Below are 18,155 nucleotides of genomic sequence, written 5' to 3' on the forward strand. Positions count from 1 at the left end.
TATGCCGCCATTTGCCCCTCTAAACGTGTAGAGGAAACCAATGGCCGCGGCATTTCTCTCCTATCAGATGGTAGGTTGCCGCAAGTGTCAAACGTTGTACTGAGGTTTCATTCATAAACCTGACAATATGCATCCTCTGCCCCTCGACATCGAGTATCCTCGCGGGCATGGCATAATGCTAGAATGGCGTCCGTATCCCAAGACAATGATATCGAAACCACTCGTCCGCCACAGACTTCACATATTCCATTAAAAGAGGTCCGTCCGTTTCCCTCGGAGCCCAGTGACCCTTTCCTTGTCACGTTTGATTCGGATCACAGCCACAAGAATCCTCTAAACTGGCGTAATGGAAAGAAATGGCTCATATTGGATGTTCTATCCACGGCGGGCTTCAACCGCACCATGGTGTCAACGATCATGGCACCGGCACTCGCTACAATCGCTCAAGAATTCGGCATGAACAGCGCTGCGGCCGCCATGGTCATGTCCATTTATCCTCTTGCCACGGCTATAGGCCCGCTGTTTATGGGGCCTCTATCTGAGCTATACGGACGAAAGCCGATATTGCACGCCTCAAATATTTGGTTCTTGGTCTGGAACATTGCCTGTGGCTTTGCCAACTCTGCCGGACTATTGATTGCTGCCCGCTTCCTCGCTGGCCTTGGAGCAAGCGCCATATATGCTCTCGCCAGTGGTGTGCTGAGTGACCTGTGGCGAGCAGATCAACGCGGCAAGTCCCTCGGTGCTTACTTGCTCATACCTTTACTTGGAGCTGCAGTAGGTATGTGTTTTTGTTGGGGCATTCGCAAATAGGAAGCATTCTCTAGGCATTGCAGCTAACATAGATCCAAGGTCCCATCGTTGGTGGCTTTATTGCATCACGCTCGGATTGGCGTTGGTCCTTCTGGGCTACTTCCGCATTTCAAGCCATAATGACTGCTGTTTCTTTCGCAATATATGAAGAATCCTACGGCCCGGTCATTCTGAGACGGCAGGCAAGGCGCGTTAGACGTGCCACGGGGGACGACCGGTATTATGCTGCCATCGAAACACACGAAACGAGGAAGCTTGGATTCACGACTGTCCGTCGGGCACTCTCGAGACCATTTAGGCTTCTTGCAACGCACCCAATAGTGCAAATCACGTCCATTATATCTTCTTTTGAATACGGTCTGCTCTATCTTGTCCTATCAACCTTTGGCCAGCTATGGGTAGATCAATATGGGCAATCTGTCGAAATCAGTGGGTTACATTACCTTGCCTGCGCCATAGGCGAAGTTGCTGGCTCCCAACTTGGTGGACCATTGATGGATTATTACTACCGAAAGGCCGTCTCAAAGAATGGCGGCGCAGAGCCTAAACCAGAGCATCGCCTTCCATTCATGTTTGGCGGATTATCGCTTGTGCCAGTTGGCCTTTGTCTTTATGGCTGGAGCGCCCAGTACCGGCTTTCTTGGGTAATTGTCGATCTCGGAATCGTGATTACTTCCTTTGGCAGCCAGATTGCTGGATTGCCACTTCATGCTTACCTCATAGATGTGTATGGAGAGCACACAAGCTCGGCGATCAGTGCATCACAGCTCCCGCGTAGCCTGGCTGCGTTTCTGTTTCCTCTTTTCGCACCAAAAATGTACTCAGCCTTGGGATATGGCTGGGGAAATACTGTACTGGCCGCTGCGGCGCTTTGCATTAGCCTCCCATCACCTTGGATACTTTGGAAGTACGGGGAGAAACTCCGGTCTCATCTTCGGGAAACATACTAGTCTTGCTACAAGGGCGGCTGGCTGTGTTTTCGGTTGAAGAGGAAGACATATGTTGGTACGACCACTTTCTGCCTCGAGGAGACTTGACATTTAAAGATTGACGTTCAAATTTACTACAAAACAGACATGCCATGAAGAATCCTGACTAGTGGTGAGAGATGCGACCAGGAGAGAGAAGAGTAGGGCACCAAGATGAAGCATTGTAATGCGAGATACTCCAAGCATAGACGGTCTGATGCAGCGCTCATGCCAGGCTCTGCGGCCATCAAAATCACGCTGCTCTGCCATTAATGAACCCCAAGGACACTATACAAAACGACCCTAGTTTCATGACTCCGTCGCCTTTTCGAGCACAGCTTTACGGCTGGGTGTTTGACCTCTCTGGGTGACCTGCGTGACAGCCCAAATGCCGGCTATAACATAGGCGTAAGCCGCGGCTCCTGCAAAGGCGCTTATTTCCATGTCAACGACTTCTGTGAAAGATGGAGAACCCAATAAAAACTCCCTGGTACGAACAGGCAGCCACGTCAGAATATCCCCCAAGGCAAGTAACACGGTGAGGTTGAGCCTGTTGATGGCAATAACATAGCCAGCAATAGTATGCAGTACCGCCCATTTGCGATGCTGGGCCAAGTTTCTGGACCGGGCTGTTTGGACGGTTCGCGCCAATGTAAAAACAAATATCGGCGCATAAACCCACAAGCCAGCTTCAAAAGTTGGCCAGAGGAATGGCGGAATCCATTTACCCCGGATGCACAAATAATGGATATGGAGTAGGTTCTGGTGAGTGTAGGCGTATCCGTAGATGAGGAACAAGACTCCGCTAATGGACTGGATCAAAGAGACGGTCAAGGCCGTATATCCGTTGATGCGATGAAAGATGGGCCACTTCATTCGAAGGCCATCAATATGCTGCAGTGGAATCGCCACACACCATACCATAGCCGGACCAGCGTGTAATCCATGGTACAGCCATCGAGGCGCTGTTTCTTTTCTATGATCAATAATATTGGTGCCCGTCTATATGTACATGTTAGCCATCTCGACTTGTCTAATATGGGGACAATTTCCTACTTCCAAAGTCCTGAACAATGAAAACACTCCCAAGGACGGGTCTGCTCGAAATCTAGGCACGCCGGTAAATGCAAACAGCGCAAACAAGAAAAGCACAGTGCTTAAAGGCACAGCTAAAAGCAACGAAACCTTTGGCCGTGAACGAGTCGAGGCCATGGCAAAAGAAGCAAGTTTACCCATAGCATATTCGACTAGAGAGACACATGGGAAAGTATTCTCTCCCGAAACTAGCTCGCTTCTTATATCTTGGCTGGGAATAAGTCCGCCCGGGTTAGATGAGTGATCTTCCCCGGTCCGGGGTCAAAGACGTCCGGAAGTGTTTCGAGCTCAGCAGTTGTGGTCATTGGTGACCCCTACATAGTAGATGGTCTTCGCATTGCGATTGATACCTCAACAGAGCTTTCGTACAATTTTGACTTGCCCTCCAGATCTTGCAAATACCCTCATTCAGTCTGTCGGAAATGGCCTCGCCACAACCCACTTCTCTACGCGGAGCTACTCCCGTAATAATTCTCTTCACTCTCACGGTTCTCGGCATTTTTGCATTGCTCGCATTTCCGATTTCAAATGGCCTATTCAGTGCAATGCTTCTCCAGGCATCGCAGCGAAAGATTGGGGCAGAGTCCTCCCCATATGACACCACATTGACAGGCTGGAACTGGTTGGACGCGTTGCTGGATGGCTTCACAGTGTTTTTCTACGATCTGGTCGACGGATCGAGGGCTGACATGTCTTTACTCATGATTCCCTTCAGCGGCTCCGCAGTGGGAATCTGGATTCTGGGCATGATTGAGAGCCGTCGAAAGGGGAACAAGGACCGCATACCTGCCTTGTAAGCATCCCGTTGCACGTTGCCCTCGGCGTTGACACTAGGCTGATCTTATAGCTTCACAACAATGGCGTCATTAGGACAAATCCTGGGCCTGGGAATCGTGAGCCCTCTGTTTTACGCCTTGTCGCTGAATGAACGAAACTCGTCTTGGCGCGGGTCCGATTATGATGTTGCACCAGAGGTATTCTACACAACACCCATCAGCATCGTCATCGGAATGGCTTTGCCTTGGGCTCTTGCGGCTCTACCAGCCCCTTCTGTCCTGTCAATCAACCAAAAGGTCAACATGGTAAGGATTTGGGAAATTTTCCCAATCACAACATACCTGGTGCAAAGGGCGCTGGATCCTCTAGCCAAGCGGTTTCTCGGATCGACACGTCAAGCCGGCGGCCGGGGAAATGGTGCCATGCACCGGGTCTACGGCATCGGTCTGTTGTGGAGCACAGCATCGTACTGGTACTTCTTGAGCATGGTATTTTCGGCTTCCGTGCTTCCTTTCATCTTCAAGCCCGAGATAGCTGAAGCATGGAGCCTTGGACACATGTGTCAGCTAAGGAATCCCTTGGCGCTCGGCTCTCCATTGCCATCCGTATCACAAGGGCAACTCTGGTTTGTGCAGTGGGACTTTTGGCTAATTAGCATTGCCTGTTTTGTGTGGGCTTTGGCTGTAAGATTGGAGCTATTAGAAGACAGCGCACGCTATTTCAAGGCGAAGATCATAGTCGGCGGGCTGATGAGTGCCTTGATCCTTGGCCCGGTCGGTGCAGCAGTGGTGTTGATATGGCGGAGAGACACACTTGTCCATAAAACCAATCATCGTCGCAAAATAGTGTAACGAGCTCTTGAGCGTTGCAGAAACGACGTTCTCTGCGTTTGGTTAGAATGGCCACATGTATTGTCATTGATCTGACCAAGCTGGCCCAAAACATTCTGATCGGCGGCGGAGCGGAAAATGGAACATCAATCAGTATTCAGGTATAAAACCTAGCTTCCTTGACTAAATGTCACACGATTCAGGGCAATTTAAAAATTGTTAAACCGACGACCCGATAGGGCTGATGACAATAGTATGCCGAACCAGCAAAGTCGCGATTGATCATTTTCAACATGTGAAGAGGACACCACGCCGCAAATGACTCACCCCCAAGTTTTAATTCGCTGCTTTGCTTCCCTACCTGGTGGCATGGAGGCATAGAGCTTGCATTCCGTTGTCGCAAGTTCCGTAACCTCGATACCATATGGGGCTCCTCTCTGCGCACAATTCACCGGGCATAATGGGACCATTGCCCCGAGGTCCCGTTCCAAGCTTCCCGAGTCGACAACCAACTCAATGAACAGTATTATCGGCCCTCAGTTTCGCTTAAACGTGGGCCAATTCATCCAGCGTACATAACACTCCACTACTTGGGGCAACCAGCGTGCAACTTGCGCAAATAGAACGATCGCCCGGCGCTTTCAATGTTACTCTCCATAGTTGTCTGCGACAAATGCTACCCGTTCATCTTCTATAATCTCGAGCCCTATCGATCTGGATGGTTGACAATGATAGGAAAATATCTTCTGGATCTCTAGGGGTCATATAGCTGGCTCTATTGATGGATTAGGATGTAGTAAGGATAGAACAGGCCGGAATACATTATCTGGATTCTTTTATTGCGTATTGAAAACCCGAAAGAAGGACTGAAGGATATGTAATCGCAAGTTCAACAAGAATGGCAACGGTACGACTCCGGCATCACAGTAGACAAACACTATTTGTATACTTGCAACTATCCAGTCTCATTACTCTTCCATCCACACCCAGATAGACATTTACAAATAGGGATAAAAGGCCAGGCTAATCTCTGGTATAATATAATGTTTCCGTGCAACCATTGATAACGGCACAGTTGTGAGTATTACCCTGGCGCAAACCATGTCTTTCCACCTGCAGGCATATCCTGTCTTCATTCTCAACTAGCACAGCCGCCGAAAAACGCACTGTAAGACGAACCCGGAGGGCACTCTTGCCCCTGGCCTGCCGATTTTGCATTCATTGCCTGATCTGCGCAATCCCTAATCCTCTGGGCGATATTGTCTCTGCACGCCTGATCCCTAGGCTCACAAGCGTTGTACTCGGGCAGACTTTTCGCGAGACACTCCCGCTGCTCAGGTGACAATTGTGCCTGTGGATTCTTCGGGCCTTGTTGCTCGGGCTTAGGCGAGTTCTTGGCGTTCGTTGCCTGTTCTGCGCAATCCCTAATCCTCTGGGCGATATTATCTCTGCACGCCTGATCTCTAGGTTCACAAGCGTTGTACTCGGGCAGACTTTTCGCGAGACACTCTTGCTGCTCACGTGTCAATTGTGCCGCTGGATTCTTCGGGGGTTGTTCCTCGGGCTTGGGCGGCTCGGGCTTGGGCTGGCTCTTTGCGTTGGTTGCCTCTTCTGCGCAATCTCTAATCTTCTGGGCGATGCTGTCTCTGCACGCCTGATCTCTGCAAGCGTTGTACTCCGGCAGACTTTTCGCGAGGCACTCCCGCTGCTCGGGTGTCAATTGTGCCTGTGGATTGTTCGGGCGTTGCTGCTCGGGCTTGGGCTCTTCTGACGTGCCTTGCCCATTCTCACATTTATACGTCTTACTCTCACCATCCTTTCCTGCCGCAGTCAGCAGAAGCTCCATTAAACCGACATTGGTGTGGACAATGTTGTCCCTGTACTGCCTCGCATCGGGGTAGAATATGTCGTTGCAATCCCAGCTGCGTGATCGTTGCCCAAACTCAAAGGTCAAGGCATGGATTCGACTCGCCCCGCAGGTCTGGTTGTAATATCCCGCCATGGCCTCATCGGTGCTGCCCAGAGCCGGGTACAAGTTGATGGTCTGGTCAGCCTTGTAGCGAGCGCTGTTGCCGGCGACGCTGTTCATGGCAGTGGCCATGCGCTCGGCGGCAGATTTCTGGGCGTCAAAATCATCCTGCTCCATGTACTCCTTGTATTCATCGTGGAAGAGGCCTCGTTGGCGGTCGTATCGTTGATTGCGAAAGCTCATGGAAGGGTCGTTGAACTGGGCATAATCGTCGCCCCATGAATATAGAACCTTGCCCAGAGCGGAATGCAAGTCTAGATACCATGATAGGGAAGTGACACGTTTGAATACGTTTGTGATGCTCCGTGTCTCGGGCTCCGAGAGAGGACTTGGCCCAACATAAGTTTCGTCTGATGGCGTGTTGCTCATACTGACGCTGGCCTGGGGGTGAAATATTCGCTCGTAGTCCCAGAAAACTCTGAAGTTGCGGTTGATGTCGACGCCAAATTCGTCTCCAAAAGGTCTGCGGTTCTTACGCCAGCAGGCGTCGTGGGTCTGATCGTAGTTGATCCCGTCTGGGTTGACGGCGGGAATAATGGCGATGCCTACTTCGAGCGCTTGGCGGACTTCTGAAGCAACATACGTTTTGCCGTCATAGGTGAGGTTGGCGTTTTGCTTATCCGCCCAAAGCAGATCCGAAATCAAGTATATAATATTGTCTGGCCCCCCACGCTCGCGAGCATGCACACCACTGGTAAGAAACACACGGGGTTGGTTGGAGCCGACTACTCCGTAATAAATATCGCGGCCCTCAAACGTCTTGTCGTCTGCTTTGCTGAGATTGATTTTCTCGGGATATTCCTGCTCGAGACCCTTGAGCGCTGACTCGATTTCGGAGACACTGAGAATGGACAACTTGGATACGTCTTTAAAGTTGTCAGGGTCGGAGCCAATACCATATGGCACCTTGTTGCCGCCTTGAAAGCGATCCCCCTTTCCTATGGGCGCATACTTTTTTGTTCTCGCAGACTGACGCCGGCGAAGACTGATTTTCCCACCTTCCAGCTCCTCTGGGAGGAGGCAGCCGGTTGTCACGTAGCCAAGGGCCGCCAAAGAAAGAGCCGTTTGCAACTTCATGACTTTGTTGACCAGAATGGTGACTCTTGACAAAAAGAAGGACTTTTGGGGAGCAACGTAAACGAAACAAAGAGTGACGCACGAGTGGCAGCCGGCAAAGGACGAATAGCTGGATGCTTCGACAAGATGTTCCTCGACTGATACAGACGAAGCAGTCAGGTCTTTAATACATGTTTTCTCCCACAGCACCTTTTGCAAGAACTACTACGCACAGTCATCAACGGCCAAGCCAACATCAGATGATCAGACCAGAGGTGGAGCGGAACATCGCCCACCCTGGATTTGCACCAGCACCGTGCTGCGGTTGTCAGTTATGGATATTATAGCAAGGACCAGCAACTTTGAATTCTCAGAGGCTTAGCTACATCCATGACTGCGTCACGGCCAAGACTCAGTATACCGGGTGCCTTTCCGAGACTAGGAGAGGCCGACAAAGACAACGTACCCAATATCATAATAGTAGTATTCCTTGACCAGAAAACACATGAATCAGGCTTTAAGGGGCTAGCTGAAACTTGGGAAGCTGGCGAACCACCTGAATTAATAGTCAGGCAAGGGTTAATCCACTGGTGAATTCCATGAATAGCTGCCGACAGTGGCACTGGCTTGCACCAGAGTTGACTCAATTCCTACATGATGTTGGCGTAGAATCCTGTCAATATGATGGCGGTATTCCGGGCACTTGTAGTCGATTTACATACGCGACACATATACTCATCGTCCATCAACTCGCACCACGACACTGAATCCTCGAGATGGCCATGCTGGTTGACCAGTTCAAGGCGATTCAGCTTGTGCGTAATCACACACGCAACCCAGCTTTGGCGGAGCTGGGCAAAGCCACGGGGAACCACTTGCGCCATAACACGGCAACTATGTGCAAGCATGAAGGGAAATTAATACACTGCCAGGTTTGCCGCCAGCAGAGCTTGTTGTTTCTGCGTTGGCATTGCCCCAATACGGCCAAGCGGCGGGCCTTGTTCACGCACCAGACCGCATAATAGGCTTCAATGTTGGACGGTTCGCCACACCGGACGCAGCACGGGCCGGGGAGCGCCCTTTGCCCCTTGACTGGGCGACAACTGGAGAAGATTGAAGGTGACTCGGAGCATTGCTCGGTGTTCAAGGGAGGCGTCGAGATTTTATGCCCCGCAATCCTCGGAATTTCGGCTGGTGGCTCACTCGGTACATGGCGGCCCCACATGCATACCCCACAGTCCACTAGCATTATTGATGCATAACTTGACAAAAAATGGAATTAAATTAATAAATAATGTCAACCTCTGTACCGAGCAACATGAAAATTGTTTATCCAGAGTTGCTAGCAAGCCTGACACAGCTTGGCCTAAAACATATTAACCAGACCCTACATGAATCCACAGTGCTTGCGTGTTCAGGCCCGTCAAAGCTGCCGTTGCACAACGACCAGGCAGCTCTTCTGGTTGTGGTGGCGGCCCTGGCACCGTGGTCTGGGTTTACCGCACCAGACCAGACTGCAATACTCGTTGATTCATTACCTCAACGGTGCACTGCCATACTCACACAGTCTCGATCACGGCTATAAATTAGACTTGGCAAAGGAAAATTGCCCACTTGACTGACGGCTTCAAGACCCCTCCGCCGAGGCTTAGAAAAGGAGATTGGTGCACGCGATGTTGAGCAAACCCTGCATGTCGCGGTTAGCATCACACGTCACGCCTTGATATACATAGTCATGGGGAACTTACATTATCGCTTCCTGTGCAGCACGCAACCTGGTTGGTGCATGCATTTTGCAAGGGGACGATAGCTTCGCGGGGGTTAGTATGGTGCGACCCGTTGCATGTAATGGAGGGAATTTCACGTACCAACAAGATTGATGGGTGAGCATTGGCCGCCCAGCACATTGTTTAGGAGACCACCGCTATTTTTTGAATTACAGCATGAGAGGATCTGGTGATTGCCGCACATTGCATTGGCATCACCGACGGTCGGCTCCCGATGAGGAGTGGGACGAGGATAACGCTTTGTAGAAGTCGTTTCACGCTTGGTGGACGTTGATTCTCTCTTTGTAGTCGTCGACTCTCTCTTGGTGGAAGTTGGCTCTTTTGTCGCAGTCGACGTCTTGGTCGAGAGTGGTTTGCTTGTCCATGTCCATGTCCTCGTGGTAGTCGTTTCACGCTTGCTGGACGTTGGTGCTCGCTTGGTAGTCGTTGACTCTCGCTTTGTAGTCGTTGGCTCTCTCTTAGTGGAAGTTGGCTCTTTTGTCGCAGTCGACGTCTTGGTCGAGAGTGGTTTGCTTGTCCATGTCCATGTCCTCGTGGTAGTCGTTTCACGCTTGGTAGATGTTGATTCTCTCTTTGTAGTCGTTGACTCTCTCTTGGTGGAAGTTGGCTCTTTTGTCGCAGTCGACGTCTTAGTGGAGAGTGGTTTGCTTGTGGTCCATGTCCATGTCTTCGTAGAAGTTGGCTCTTTCGTCGCAGTCGACGTCTTGGTGGAAGAGTGTGGCTTGCTTGAAGTCCATGTCCATATCCATGTCCTCGTTGAAGATGAAGTTGGCTCTTTCGTCGTAGCTGACGTCTTGGTCGAAGAGTGTGGTTTAGTTGTAGTCCATGTCCATGTCCTGGTGGTCGTTGGTTCTCTCTTAGTAGTCGTTGACGCTGCCTTTGTGGACGTTGACTCTCTCTTCGTAGTAGTCGTAGGCTCCCTCTTCGTAGTCGTTGACTCTCTCTTCGTGGTCGTCGACTCTCTCTTTGTAGTAGGCCATGTCCATGTCTTCGTGGTCGTCGACTCTCTCTTTGTGGTAGTCGTTCGCTCTCTCTTTGTGGTAGTCGTTGGCTCTCTCTTTGTAGTAGTCGACTCCTTCTTTGTAGACGTTGTCTCTCTCTTTGTAGTTGTTGGCTCTCTCTTGGTGGTAGACGACTTGGACTCAGTCACAGGCTTGCTGGAAGACGAGGGCCTGGTCCAAGTCTTGACCGTAGTAGGTTTAGTGGTGTGCTGCGTCGAGGTGTGAACAGACTTGGTAACCGTGGTAGTCTTCGCATGGTGCTTCGTCTTTGGTACATATACATAGACAGTTCCTCTACATTTTTGGCACTCGGGGTGCTTTGTAGATATCGATGTAGTCACACAACCTTCTTTGGCAGGCATGGTGTGTGTAGCATATGGCGGCGATTCGTGACCTGGTGTCTGCCACTCATGCCACTTCTTGGTAGTGCATGCATTTTGGCAATGGCCCAGGTCAAGATACGTGGTGGCAACAACTTCGACGGTCCGGGCCTCGATATCACCGGCAATGGCCTGCTGCGCCAAGAATGGTGCAATGAGTGCCAGTTTCGCCAGAGAGGCTGTCAAGAAGCCACGATGTGTAGGCATGTTTTGTCACCAGAATGTTGAACAAGAAGGGAAAAAAAAAGGAGGGACGAAATAACGAGCGATGGTGGTGAAAAATCGTAACGAGTGATGGGTGAAGGAAAAGAAGAGAGATGACCAAGGGTAGACTTGACCCGGGCAGCAAACAATTCTTATGCGTTTTCTGTTTCTGCTGTTGGGCGATGCCGCCAGCGGATGCATTCCCCTTGACACGATAACTAGCGGCGTCTTGGCCGGATCTTCTAGCGTGGCGGTAGCATGCTCGAGGATGATCTTACACAAACGTGTAATGAAGGTTCTGTCGTCGCGGGGTGAGACAATACTACTGCTTCCGGGCGATGCAGGGCGGGCAGGTCTCAAATTCCCGTGAAATAGTGCAGGGAGGCTTCTTTGGCCGGGTGATTAGCAAGTCCAAGACATCAACTGTAAAAAAAATAGAGGTTATGCTTGACATCGACCAAGCGGGAGAAACGTTGATGCAAACATCCAAGACTTGGCCGAAATTAATCGTGGTTGCTCTAGGACGGGACGGATCCCTACGGCGGCAGCAACCGTAGCATCGTGAAGTGTTTATTCCATCTGAAAGGGTTGAAACATACCCTGCCTACTAGTAGCAAGTCCCCGAATTACCCAGCCCATACATGGCCCGCCATGACACTCGTGAGCAATGTTTGGTACTCAAGGCCATCTTCATCTTTATCTACTGCGGTCCGTCGCCCCTGGGATTGTGGTCAATTGTCTACCAAGCGTTGTCAAGTTGGGGAGTTTTATTGCAGATTATACTGCTTATCAAAAAACTACAACATTAAGCAATAGCTTCCGGAGTAGCATTGCCAACTTTTCCCCATGTATGCTGTGAGGCAGCGATGTCGGGCGCGTCTAGTCTATACGACTGCAAGCATTTTGTCTCGCGTAGTTAGCCGCCGATCCGCCGAAACGGCACCAAGAGCATAACCATTTAGCTCTGTTTCTCCTCGCCATGGCAGCCGTTTGTACTCCGTAGACGTTATGGAAACAGTTGCCCAAGGGACCCTGTCCCTGTCCCTGTTTTTCTGTGTTCCTGAACCTCTACATGGCTGCTTCTGGGAACGACGGACGGTTTCAACAGTAGTTGATCTTGCTGTGTGCTCCGTGTTGTAAATTCATAATCCGACTTCAGTCTCGGCCCATTCCCAGGATTCCGGATGCCCCTACTAATCACTCGGCGCTATGCACAATGTCTTGGTTGACACTCACCCCAATCGGTTGTAGTCTCAAATACTAATCATAACTGGGCGCGGTCCGAAGTCCGCAGCTAAAAAAAAAAAGAGAAAAAAAGAAAAGCTAGCACAAATCTCATACCAGCACATTTCGCGTGCCAAACCGTGCCCCCGGGCGCGGGGTGTTGTACTCGCTCAATGGCAACCGTTCCCATCCTGCTGCCGAGGTGAATCGGATTCCAGTTCATGTTCCGCTGGACGGAAACATGAAGCGGCCAACGCCACTTTTGAGTTTGTGGACCAGAATACGAGATGAAGATTGGTGCGTAAAATTTTCGAAGGGACCTCTCAAGGGTACCATGGCTTCACGCCTAACGGGCGGTCCCGTCTTGACCTGCATAATGTGACATTGGGACCCTGTGAAGTCCCTGAAATGGGCGTATGTATTCGTACTGTGAGGTTATTTCTTGGAAAGATGCGCAGACTGCCCAGCGCGCGACAGGTTCTGGGCTCGGATGGTTCCAGCCCGACCAACCCAATCCAGCATTGATGAGTCGCGACGTGAGACTCTGGCGTTTGTCATTTTCTTTTCGGCCTATTGCGGAAAATACCAGCATGCTGGTATGAGACGCTCATTAGGGTGAGTCTCGATGTCTCACCCAGACGCGCTCTCGTCGTGTCGTGTCGTGTGGCACTGTTTTGTGTTTTGTTGTCTGTTTACGTGTAGGCAGACCGCATGCTGAGCATCTGCAAGACGAAACCAACGTCCCCCGTCGTCTCAACTGCATTTTCCGGGCTCGGAAATTTCAACTTGTCGCTAAATGAAGACATCTGGAGAGACAGGTTGTGCTCTTGATGCTACCGGAAATCGCTGCCTGTGGTACAAGGGCGACATTGAAAGGGTCGACGGTCCAACTTGTCGCAACATTGAATGTCATTCGCTCGTGCATCATTCTGTTCTATCTGCACTACGGAGTACAGCTACGGAGTAGAAAGGACCGATTTATAATGATGACAAAGGTCAGCTGCGAATTCAGTGTAACAACTTGAACCTGGCAGATGATTAATGTTCAATGTCTGGTTGGCTTCAATGTTGGATGACTGCATGTGCTGACATCAGATGGCAAAGGCGGGGTGAGAGCGGCACCAGATTGATGACAGCACTGACTGAGTTTATTCCTTTCATGTTTGCCATTTACAATAGTAACCAATTCCTGAAGCACTTGATTCAACTCTACCGTTGACATACGCATTATACACAAAGATCATGGCGGACAAAGTAGCCCAGACTCTCGCCGGCAAGGTGGCCGTGGTGACGGGCTCCAACAGCGGCATCGGCTACGCCATCGCCCAGGAGCTGTCGTCGCGCGGCGCCAACGTCGTCATCAACTATCCTTATCCCAGCCTCAAAGAACAGGCAGATGATGCGGCGGCGGCCCTGGCAACCCCGGGCATGGCCGTCTGCGCCGACATTTCCACGGTGCAAGGGCCGGCGTCGCTGATGGATGCGGCCGTCGCCCGCTACTCCCGGGTCGACATTGTCGTCAACAACGCCGCCCTAGCCGTCAACTTGCCGCTCGAGGAGCAGACGCTGGCGCATTGGGACCAACTGGTCAACCTGAATGCGCGCGGCACGTTTCTCGCGACGCAGGCGGCGCTGCCTCACCTCGGCGCCGGCGGCAGGATCGTCAACATTGTGTCGGCGTCGGCGCGGGCATCGCCGCCGCTGCAGACCATCTACGCCGGCACCAAGGGCATGGTGGACTCGTTCACGCGCGTCTGGGCCAAGGAGCTGCCGCCCAAGTATGGCTGCACCGTCAACGCCGTGTCGCCGGGGCCGACGGAGACCGAGGGCTTCCTGGCGGCGGGAGAAGACATGATGAAGGTGCTGGGGCCCATCATTGCCGCGACGCCCGTCGAGAAGCGGCTCGGGTCGCCCGACGAGATTGCCTATGCCGTGGCCTTTCTTTGCGAGGAGCGCGCGAGATGGATCAATGGGGAGCACTTGTGTGCCAACGGAGGGCTCTTTATAGACTAGAGTCGGCGGCGGTTGTGCGGTCACGGATGCTGTCCAGAGCCTGGTGTGGACGGTGCGTGCATGGAGCTGGACATGGTGCATTGCGCAGACATCAATGATCAATTTGATGCCACGGTTCAATCTTTATTGAATGCCAAGTCTGGTGCGCTTGGGACGATAGTTGCCAAGTCTAGCGTACATGTATTGACGCCATGGCCGAGTTGCTCGTTCTGTAGTGCGCTGCTATTTGATGCGTATTGTCGACAGTCCCATGTGCCGTTCTTCGAATATCACGTCAATCAATTGCACACATTGGCGGCATTCGGCAGCGCCAACTTTTGGGGCTGATTTTATGCCATCAATTGATCGATCGACCGACTTGACCAGCACTGTCAATTGACCAGTGCCAGGTGCCATGTCGATTGACCCTTGTCCGGCATCGTCCCACTTGACCCAAATCGCCCCCATACGCCCTTCATGCCATAGCTTCAAATGTTCCCATCAATTCAACTTCGTCCTCCGACAATCGAGGCGCCGTGACAACACTTGGACCGCCTCGCCATCGCCAACATGCGTGCCACCCTGCGGAGATCGTGCGATGCATGTGCCAAGGCAAAGCACCGATGCGATCTTCAGACGCCCCAATGCTCTCGCTGCATCAAAAGGAGAGCAAGGTGTGTCTATGCCAACCAGCCATTGACCTCGTCGGACACCTCGGGAACCGCCTCTTGGCCCAGCGACGACGAAATCGACACTCTGGCGACATCTTCACACCCAAATATCTCCAGATCCTTGGCAGTGCGTCCAGCGTCGCCCGTGTGGCTTGTTGACCCGGCCAACACGTCCTACGACCCGTTTGATTCCTACCCGCCAACAAGGCTACCTCGCCTCCATGTCCAGCGTCTTATTCGCCACTGTAGTGAATCCTCTTCCTCTGCTCGTGTGGGTGAGAGCTAACTGGTCCAGTCCTGTCGAGCATCGCATTTCAGTATTACCCTCTCGACATGAACACCGACACAAATCCATTCATTGTCTCGTGGTGGCCCTTGGCCCTCGAGGACCCTGCTCTCTTCCACGTCTCTCTCCAAACAGCTTCCCTTGACGAAGAACTACGCGCGCAAAGGGGATTTGCTGTATCGGAAGCTCTCATGGTTGACTCAGTCTGCGAATTGAGAAAAAAGATTGAACATTCATCTTCGGCGGTGCAGGATGAGACAATCAACGCAGTCGTTACATTGGCAGCGATTGAGGTGAGCCAGCCCTCATGCAATTCGTACCTGTCGCATCTGACTCCTGCTACGATAGCACGGAAAAGGAAATTTCGAGTCTAGTGTCATGCACATCAAGGGGGTCAAGAAAATGATCAGCCTGCGAGGCGGCATTGGCCGGGTAAAACACACAAGTCCACTGACGGCTCGCATGGTGTTATGGTGAGCCGTCTTCTTGTCCCCAGATTCTTGAGAATCTTGCTGAATGCTATTGGCAGGGTCTCCATGCTGGTTACTTGTCAGCCCCAATTTGGGATTCACGACCATGTCGCCGGCGACGGCATACTGTCCGGTTTGCAATGGCAGTTTGCGTCGGCTCACCTGGATCCAGGGAGCATCGGACTGGGCCATGAAGAGATTGACCCCAACGTGCGAGATGCGCTTGCTTGTCTGCGCTATATTTTTCATCAAGGAAAAATCACGACAACCGAGCTGCACGATCTGACGTGCTTTGTGATACACAAGTTGCTGTCCCTGCAACAGCCACCCCTCCACGCGAGCAACAACGACCACCATGCCGTATCCGAGTCTCTTCGGCTGGCGTTGGTGCTATATCTGCTCATCATCCACGGCACCACGTATTATTCACACATGCACATGGCCACTTTGCTGGCAAAGCGGCTCAGAGGACAGCTACAGTATTTACCCACAAAGGGCGGCATTCTGGACTCGCTGAAAGTCTGGGCCATCTCCATCGGAATGGTATCCTCGTTTGACCCGATCGATGGTGCGTGGTTTGCGTCAGAGGCCCGCTCTGCTCAAGCATCTCTCGGCTTGAACGGCTGGGATGATGTGGTGACGCACTTGGAGAATATACTTTGGTTCAAGACGCAACAAGACAAGGTTTTCTGGTCGGAATGGCAACCAATCTTGAGCGATACGAACCGGTGACCCTAAAACTTTCGTCTCTAACCCTTTGTGCTAGACCTAGACCCATCTCCACTCAACTGGCAACATCTACACCCTGTTGCAGAACTTGTGTACTGGACTCCGCTCCGCGATATACACCTCGCTAAAATAATCGTTTGCGTTTTGGAGAAGCCCTCCCTTTAGTGCGCTTGATTTCAATTCGTCTTGGAAGCATAGTGCTTTGTACAACAAACCAAGGATTCACTTGCCGTCAACGTCGCAGACAGTCGGTGGAACCTAGGACCGAGGCTCTACTGCCGTCTATGCAGGAATAGTACCATTTTGCGTTGGGTGAGACGATACCATCCTGAAGCGTTTGTTCTCTTATATTTATCATGTTGCCAAGCAGTCTTGTTGCAAATCCGGACTACTATAGCGCAGAGCTCGAAAGCTTTGGATCCTCGTTCAGCCACCTGCAGCGCTCAACTCCCCCGCCTCTCGTCTCGACTTGTCCGATTCTTCAACGACCTGCTGTCAAATATTTCTTGGCCCAGTGGTACTTGTCGATGCTCTGGAGTCTTGATACCGAGGTTTGAGCTCGAACGTCTTCGTTGGACCATGCATCAAATCTTCACCTGGCAACAGCGACTATGTCGCATTTTCGGCCTTTCAGAGTCATGATTTCGGCATCTCATTTTGATGCCTTGCAAACACCCTGAAGTGCATTGAATCGCAAACCCATGTGCTATTCCGACCGCGGGCGCTATCATGGGGGCCCTTGGCATCGGCTTTCCGGCCAGGCAGAGCCCACTCGCAGTTGGTATTACTGATAATGCTCTTGAAAGTTAGCCATCAGTTCAGGTTCATGTCTAGGGTCGCTAGTTTGAGTAGGCCCGTGGATGCTAGCAAGCAGAATGGAGGCGAAGCAATCGTGCTCATCGGGCTCTTATGTGAGATCAAGTGTGATGCTGAACATTGCGCGGAGGCCGGAATTGGTGGGACGCTGCGAAAGCATGTTATTATGAGCGCTGCGACATGGGTTTTCCCAAGTCCTCGGTCCAACTACCTGATGTTAAATCTCGGCCGTAAAAAAAAGCGAAATATTTTGCTGCCAGGGATGGGGTGATGCCGCGTGTTGAGTTCCCCAATACACTAGTCAGTCGATATACGCACGCAGCCGTAAACGCATTTCTACGGATTCTCTGTTTCTGCTTCATAAGTTGATGCCAGAAAGAGGTTTACTCTCTTATGACGGCTTGCACAATGCCGGGGTCGCCCTGGGTTGTGGCATCAAAGCCCCCAGACCGAGCCCTGGACGATTCCAGGATGTATCGCCCCTGAAACCTTCCATTTGGACCGTTCGATTTCAGACGATGCGGAGCCTAAAGCTGCAAAAGCGGGCTTCTCTCAGCTGTCGATCCGCACAGCTGTTTGGGAATACAAAATTGTGACGGCCATGATGGGCAAAGCAGCACCAGAGACTTTCTCAAATCCGTCGCGTTACGAGCAGTTTGAAGGATAAAGATGAGGTCGCATATTGATATCTAAACACAATCCACTAGCCGTTACAGTCCCCGAAGCCGATCAATAATAGTACTATTTAAGATCAGCGCCATTTAGAAGTCGGGTTCTCAGCGCAGTTGCATTTGCTGCATGGCCTACCAAAACAAGCTGCCTATAATTCAGAATGCACCTCGGTTCACCATGGGCTCATTCATGTCTTATAGAATTGAGGCTTTTGCACCTACCTGGTGTGCTGAGGCATATTCCACAGCAAAAACACTACCGTGGCAACCCACTCGCATCCGATTGACCGTCTCACGATTTCGTTAGCCAAGGCCCGCCGCTATTGTATCCTTCTGTGCAATGGGCATCATGATGC

The 18,155-nt window shown here is 51.5% G+C and overlaps 7 protein-coding genes across 7 annotated transcripts; 4 read left to right on the forward strand and 3 right to left on the reverse strand.

The window, feature by feature from the left end:
• Positions 1-183: 183 nt before the first annotated feature.
• Positions 184-1,763, forward strand: MAA_06617 (Major facilitator superfamily domain protein; the record flags this gene model as incomplete). Its single annotated transcript, XM_007824615.1, has 2 exons — positions 184-781; positions 853-1,763. 2 exons carry the CDS (start codon positions 184-186, stop codon positions 1,761-1,763), a joined length of 1,509 nt encoding a protein of 502 aa, XP_007822806.1.
• Positions 1,764-2,090: 327 nt separating this feature from the next.
• Positions 2,091-2,993, reverse strand: MAA_11610 (Condensation domain protein; the record flags this gene model as incomplete). The annotated part of the gene is made up of 2 exons (XM_011412525.1): positions 2,091-2,783; positions 2,838-2,993. 2 exons carry the CDS (start codon positions 2,991-2,993, stop codon positions 2,091-2,093), a joined length of 849 nt encoding a protein of 282 aa, XP_011410827.1.
• A 305-nt stretch (positions 2,994-3,298) lies between these two features.
• MAA_06618 (uncharacterized protein) lies at positions 3,299-4,504 on the forward strand (the record flags this gene model as incomplete). Its single annotated transcript, XM_007824616.2, has 2 exons — positions 3,299-3,669; positions 3,724-4,504. The coding sequence occupies 2 exons, from the start codon at positions 3,299-3,301 to the stop codon at positions 4,502-4,504; spliced, it is 1,152 nt and encodes a 383-aa protein (XP_007822807.2).
• Positions 4,505-5,621: 1,117 nt separating this feature from the next.
• On the reverse strand, positions 5,622-7,589 carry MAA_11611 (uncharacterized protein; the record flags this gene model as incomplete). The annotated part of the gene is made up of 1 exon (XM_011412526.1): positions 5,622-7,589. One exon carries the CDS (start codon positions 7,587-7,589, stop codon positions 5,622-5,624), a length of 1,968 nt encoding a protein of 655 aa, XP_011410828.1.
• A 1,839-nt stretch (positions 7,590-9,428) lies between these two features.
• On the reverse strand, positions 9,429-10,943 carry MAA_11612 (DNA-binding protein; the record flags this gene model as incomplete). Its single annotated transcript, XM_011412527.1, has 1 exon — positions 9,429-10,943. One exon carries the CDS (start codon positions 10,941-10,943, stop codon positions 9,429-9,431), a length of 1,515 nt encoding a protein of 504 aa, XP_011410829.1.
• Positions 10,944-13,406: 2,463 nt separating this feature from the next.
• MAA_06619 (short chain dehydrogenase reductase) lies at positions 13,407-14,177 on the forward strand (the record flags this gene model as incomplete). Its single annotated transcript, XM_007824617.1, has 1 exon — positions 13,407-14,177. One exon carries the CDS (start codon positions 13,407-13,409, stop codon positions 14,175-14,177), a length of 771 nt encoding a protein of 256 aa, XP_007822808.1.
• A 549-nt stretch (positions 14,178-14,726) lies between these two features.
• Positions 14,727-16,315, forward strand: MAA_06620 (Fungal transcriptional regulatory protein; the record flags this gene model as incomplete). Its single annotated transcript, XM_007824618.2, has 4 exons — positions 14,727-15,072; positions 15,123-15,406; positions 15,462-15,586; positions 15,643-16,315. 4 exons carry the CDS (start codon positions 14,727-14,729, stop codon positions 16,313-16,315), a joined length of 1,428 nt encoding a protein of 475 aa, XP_007822809.2.
• Between the last annotated feature and the right edge of the window lie 1,840 nt (positions 16,316-18,155).

The sequence above is a fragment of the Metarhizium robertsii genome (assembly GCF_000187425.2).
Source record: "Metarhizium robertsii ARSEF 23 chromosome Unknown MAA_Scf_11, whole genome shotgun sequence".
Taxonomy (NCBI): Eukaryota; Fungi; Ascomycota; class Sordariomycetes; order Hypocreales; family Clavicipitaceae; genus Metarhizium; species Metarhizium robertsii.